The sequence below is a fragment of the Desmodus rotundus genome, chromosome 9, assembly GCF_022682495.2.
Source record: "Desmodus rotundus isolate HL8 chromosome 9, HLdesRot8A.1, whole genome shotgun sequence".
NCBI classification, from domain to species: domain Eukaryota; kingdom Metazoa; phylum Chordata; class Mammalia; order Chiroptera; family Phyllostomidae; genus Desmodus; species Desmodus rotundus.
In genome coordinates this window covers 37502569-37508568 of record NC_071395.1, presented here as the reverse complement: position 1 = coordinate 37508568, position 6000 = coordinate 37502569, and the positions used below count along the sequence as shown (strand labels likewise).

The following is a 6000-nucleotide window of genomic DNA, read 5'->3' as shown; positions in this document are numbered from 1 at the left end:
GCGCACGCTGAGATGAGGTGATGAGGTGTGTGAGAACGATCTGGCTTGAGTGGGGAGTGCTTCTCTCCGGCCACATATTTCGAAATGCAGAGGAGCTGGGTGGGGTGGGAGAGTGAGGGGATCTATTCACACCCCAGGAGAGCTACCCACTTTGGAGACAAATGAAAATGGATGTCAAGAGGGTGGCCCTGAAGTCCCAAGTGCAATTACATTCTCTCCGTGGACAACCATAACCCAAACACATGCTGGGTCTACTTGCCATGCCACATCCCCCCCCCCCCGCAATTGGTGAGAATCTGTCCCTGGCATCAGTTTTACCAACCAGAAGTGGGGTGACCTCTCTCACTGAGGGGTTCTCAGCCTAGGGCAAACACAGTAGGTGTGACTGGGGTGGAAGGAGGCAGCAGGTTGGGGAGGCAACTCTCCAGCTCCAGCCTAAGGCACCCAGAGAACAAAGGCCAAAGTCAGGCTGTGGGGGGACGGACTGTGAGCCTCCCTTGAGGGCCCTCTGGCATCACCTAGCCATTGGCTGCCTGTCCCTGTGCCAGGGCCCTGTGGCCTTGAGGCTGGGCAGAGGTGGCAGCCTATTGGGAGCCCCCACAGGCTGCCCCACCCAGTGACTCAGCCCCACAGCAGGCCTCCCCAGGGAGGACAATGGTGGTGTGTGGGTGCCAAGAAGGCCTCTTGGCAGGTGTGAGCCCCAGGGTGGATTGGCCCGGCCCCCAGGGAGGAGCTCTCTGAGCCTCAGTTTCCTCATCTGGACAATGGCTTGAATCATCCAGGTATGAGGATCTTACAGTGAAATGTATGGATGGAAATCGTCACATTTGGGACCACAGGGGAAGCTCCGATGGCCCAGCTTGTCTTGGAGGGCAGGGCTGGATAGGTCACAGGTACCACTTGGGTGTTGTGCCCCAATGCCCAACACCAAGACTAGCACATAGTCGGAGGTCAGCAACTGCATGGTCTATGGAGGGACCATTTACCCCCTTCTGGAGGTATTTCCAGGGATAACCCAGGAACAATGCCCAACCCTATGGTTTACACTCATTAGCCTTGGGGGTCTGGACCACCCTAAGTGAGGCTGGGGACTCCAGAAACCTGGTGTTCCCAGCCTGGTCCTTCAGAAACCCCTGAGGCTGGGAAAGCCACAGCAGACCACAGGCCTGTGGGTCAGGGTTGGGCCACCAGGCAGGGGCCCTCACTAAGAAGTACCAGATCCATTAGTGGGAAGAGGCCTAGGGATGCAGGCAGGAGCGACGGGCGCCTACACTGTGCCCGTCACTGCACCCTTCTATTTTCCTGACAGGGAAACTGAGGTCCACAGCATCCCAAGGTCACAGTGAAGTGGGAGGGTTGAGGGATTCAAACCCAGACCCCAAGACCCTCACTCCCCTCCCCAGGTCTGGGGCATGTGGGGGACTCTTTGGGCCAGAAGGCTGTGTCAGGGTGGGTGGCAACCTACTTTAGGTGTATTAGGAGGGGTTTGTAATTTTATTAGGATACCCTTCCTTTCTCTGGGTTCTTCTCCACATCCCCACCCCCACTTTTCCTCCTTTCAGCCCAGCTCCCTTGGCTGGAAGCAGCTCCGAACTATGGATTGTTCAGGTGCTTCATGTGGGAGTGGAAGAGCATCGCAGGCAGGGGGCACAGTAAGGACAAAGGCCCAGAAATGAGAATGAGCCTGGCAGTTTCCAGAACAGTGAGGAAGCCCTTGTGTCCAGAGCTCCATGGACCCAAGGGGATGGTGGCTTCTTCTCAGACCTGGAAGCAGTGTAGCTTTCCTTCTGGGGACACAGGGAGCCAGGAAAGAGTGTTATTTAATTTATAATAATAAATATTCCCATTCTTTAGGGCCTGTGGTCTCCAAAAGCCTGTTGCTGTCGGGGAAACTTTGTACCTACTAAGAGAATCAGCAGGCTTGTTCTGGCCTTAGTCCTGTCCAAACTCAGGTCCAAATTCCATGTTACAGATTGGGAAACAGACCCAGAGAGTCAGAGGCACAGCACAAGTCCCACGAGGGTCTCTCTGACACTGAAACAGAGCTGACCTCGGTTTCCCTGCTCGTGAAATGGGTCTCATTCATTGGCTCTGGGCCTGAGCCTTAGTTGCCCTCTCGAAACACCCAGCACCGCAGGCAGCCCAATGAACGCAGACAAAACCAAGCCCGAGAGGCCGCGCGGGCGCCTACGCAAACCTGAGAATAAAACTGCAAAGCCCACCCCCGCCGTTTCTCAGAGACTCTAGCTCGGAGAGTCCCGCCTCTTTCATCGCAGTCCGCAGAGAGAGGGAGTGGCCTTTTCACGAATGCCCGGTGGCACCGCCAATCAGGCTTTCGCGCTCTCCGATTGGCCACTAACGCTCTGCCTTATCTTTTCATCTCACGTCCCTTTCTCCCTTGCGTCACGGGTGCTTAAGCCTTTACCCATGTGCGCCTCCGCGCTGGAAGATAGTCCCTGCCCGCAATCTGCGTTGTTTGCAGAAAGACCCCCCAGGGCGTCCCCACTCCCGGACCCCGGGATTTGCGACGCCGCTACGGCTTCCTGCGAGCGTGTGGGCGGGCAAGCCGGAGGACGGGGACTGTCGGGGCGGTGGCAACGGCGGAGGGATTCGCGGCGGCGTCGGACGGGGCGGGCCGTGGGCGGGCCTTGGGGTGGGCGTGTCCGGCGCACGGGCGGGGGACGGAACATGTCTCCCGCCGCAGGAAGATGAGGCAGCGGCGGCGCCCGCGGACGTAGCGGGCCGGGCAGAGCCGACCAGACGCGGCGGCACCGCATACTCCACGCAGGCCTCCTCCGCCAGTGTCCCGGACATATACGGGCACGCGGGGCGGGCACGCGGGGAGGGGCCTGGGCCACGCGCCGCCCACGCGCGACCCTCAGGGCCAGCTGGCGCCCCTTTGTCGGGGGGGGGGGGTGCCGTACGTGTGCCGCTCCCCGTGCGCTGCGGTTGGGCCGCTCTGAGCAGGTAACTGCACCGGGACCCGGGGCCGTGCGGTTTTGGTGGCCCGGCGTCTTTGTGCAAAGTTGCCCCGGGCTTCCCCATGCCTTGGGGGCCGGGAAGTTGGGGAGGGGGCGGTGCTCCGGGGTGCGTTTCCCCCCGCCCTGCCCCATTGCGGGCCGGGCGCGGGGCGGCGGCCGGGAGTCATTGTTCTCCAACTTTGCTCGCCGGGCATTGGGGCGGGCGACGTGTAGGGTCTAGTGCACGCGAGGCCCGCGCGCGCCCCCTCCCCGGCCGGGCCGGTCACTTCGGGAAACTTTCCGGAGCCCTGGGAGGGGGCGCAGGGGGCGCCCAAAGGGCCTTCCAACTTTGTGGTGGGTCCTCTGGGCGCCCCCTCCCCCGGGAGGAGCGCGGCGGGGCGCTGCAGTTTCGGGGGAGCGTGTGAGGGAGGGAGAGTCCTTTTGTCTGAGCGGGGAAGGTGCGACCGCGCAAACTGAGGCTCAGGTTGAGGGCCGGGGGCTGGGGGAACTGCGGAGTGAACATCTGCTCCGCGTTAATGGGGGAGAGGCGGCAGCGGCGGCTTAGGGTTGCGAACAGCGGAGTGGTGGCGCCCCAGCTTCAAAGGGCTCCCGGGCCTCGCCGCCTGCACCGGCTGCGGGGGGTGGGCGGTTGGTTTCTCGGGCCTCCCCCCTAAAGGAAGATGTCCCGTGCCCCCCTTTCATTCGAAATGGTTCCAAACACCGTACGAGTCCCCAAAAGTCCTTGTGACACCCAAAAGCCTCAGCTCTCCTATGAAAGCCCGTTTCAGCCCCCCACCCCAGTCTGTCTTGAAAATTGGTTTCAACTATCCCACAAAAAATTGCGGTTTCGTACTCAAAAAAGTCAGTTTCACATGCCCTCCCAAAAAGAAAAAAGTTAGCGGGGAAGGGTGTGCTCAGGGGCAGCCGTTTCTCACCCTGTCTCTAGTTGACAAACAAAGCGGGGGTTTCTCCACCGCTGAAGTTTGCTGTCCCTCGGCCTGCGAATCCCTCTCCCCACAGCCTCCTCCGCGGTGTGTCCACGGCCACCCCACCACCACCCGGGAACCCAGGGAGGAAGCCAGAGGGACTTAGTTGTCCGTCTACAGGGCAAGGAAGACTCGTTTTGCACCCTTTCCTACGGGTGGGGTGGGGTGGAATGGGGTCTGGCAGGTGGATCCCCCACCCCCATTCTAGAATAGAATGAAGCCCCTGGGACCATGGGGGCAGGGAGGGGGGGTGCTGGTCTAGGAACCCGCTTCCCTCAGGGCAAGAGAGGGGATGTTTTCAAAGTTGCTTAAAAATAATTCCCGGATACAACGTGACAATAAAACAACCTAGGGTTGTTTTTTGAGGGGGGAGGAGGTGAGAGAGAGCTTTGAAGGTAGGTCCCATGGTGGGCTCCCTTTGGTTCAGTCATGAAGCAGGCAGGGGCCTTGCCTTCTTGAGGATTTCTTTCACTTTGAGTTAGGGGGTGACCAAGACTTAAACGCACTGTGACAGCTGCTTGTGGGAGGGGGGTGTCAGCAAGTTTTCTCTGGCCTGAGGGGGCTGGGTAAGCCTGGGGATGGTTGGAAATGGGAAATGTGGCCTGAGGGGGGGGGGCTAGTTCTGGCCCAGTAAGTGGAGAAATGACTGCTCCAGCTCTCCTTCTAGTTTAAAATTTGTAGCTTGAGTCTCTGGTGGTCTCAGAGGGAATTAGGGAATTTATATTTGCTCACTCTCCCCCTCCCTCATTGTTCAAACTCCCAGGGCTCTGGGGAGGGGTCCCTCCAGGGGCCCTGAATCCTGGTATTCTGGCTGTCCTGGCCCCATCCCCAGGGTTAGGAAGGGACTCAGTCTAGGGGGACCCAGCCCCTCAGGGTGGTTAGAGGGGCTTTTTAAACAGCTCTCCTATTCCCCATCTGTCTACTTAGGCCACAGTCACAAAAACCTGTTTTATTCTTTTCCTGTTTGTTTGTATGTTTCTGTCCCTGTCCCTCCCTGTGTCCACTACCACCGTCCACCACCACAGGCTACCGCACAGGGCCATCTCTAGGACTGAAGTACCCAACTTGGCCCCTGAGCCCACCATTGCAGCTGGAGAATGAACCAGCCGCAGAGGATGGCGCCTGTGGGCACAGACAAGGAGCTCAGTGACCTCCTGGACTTCAGCATGGTAAGCCAGGCTCTGCCGGCCTCTCAGACACCCCCCTGTACCCCCAGGATTCCTAGGAAAGAAGCAGCTACTGAAACACCCCCAGAAGCCAGGCCTAACACTTGTTCAGATGGAGGGGCCCCAGGTGGGGCTGGGGGAATTGGGGTGTCCCTCTGATGGGCAGGCTGACATGGCAGTATGCATAATTGGAGCCCTCGTTGGTTCCCAAAGGCACCTGTCACCCAAGCGTTTGCTCAGGCGCAGAGTGGGTTCAATCTACACTCTACAGGTAGGGAAACTGAGGCCCAGAGAGTGGGAGGAGCTACCGAGAGCCTCAGTGTCTCCAAGGAGGGGCTCAGCTCTGAGGTCCCTGCTTGGCTGTGTGCACACAGTGGCCTTAGCCTTCTGATCTGTAAAATGGGTGTGCCCAGTGTTATTTGTTATATCACGGATTTCAAGAAAACAAAAAGCAAGGCGGTGTATGTGGTCTAATTATTTATTTAGCCACACAGTGGCTAGTGCAGTCAGTAGGTGTGAAAGACCTCATGAGGACCGTGGGAATCTGTAGGCAGCGCTTGGCCGCCACTGCCATTGCTGCCATTGTTATTTTTGGGGAGAGGTTGGCTCCATGGGGGAAGGTAAGGATCCTTATACTTCAGGCAGTTTGATCCACCCCGAACGGCCCATTGCTCTGCCAGGCAGTAGTGGTTCAGAGAGGGTGCTGGCTTTCAGCAGACGTACAGCTCAGACAGGCCTAGTGAGGCCAGAAACCAGAGCAGAACTCCCGTAGGAGCTGAGAGCTACAGTGCACCTTGGACCCTAGACCTTGACTTGCTCGTCTGTGCAGTGCGCCACCAGTCATGGGTGTCCGGGTGGTCAGCATTTCCTCACAAACCGGGGAACCCA

The 6000-nt window shown here is 59.0% G+C and overlaps 1 protein-coding gene across 15 annotated transcripts in view; it reads left to right on the top strand.

Annotated features, from left to right (window-relative positions):
- Positions 1 to 2674: 2674 nt before the first annotated feature.
- The window catches only part of TCF3 (transcription factor 3), a 35934-nt gene continuing 32608 nt past the window's right edge, over positions 2675 to 6000 (top strand). For all 15 annotated transcript variants that reach the window (XM_024568601.4, XM_024568602.4, XM_024568600.4 and 12 more), the window contains exons 1-2: positions 2675 to 2967; positions 4972 to 5115. In XM_024568601.4, the coding sequence (XP_024424369.1) occupies positions 5044 to 5115 (72 nt within the window). In that variant the 5' untranslated portion in view covers positions 2675 to 2967; positions 4972 to 5043. The remainder of the gene's footprint in view (positions 2968 to 4971; positions 5116 to 6000) is intronic.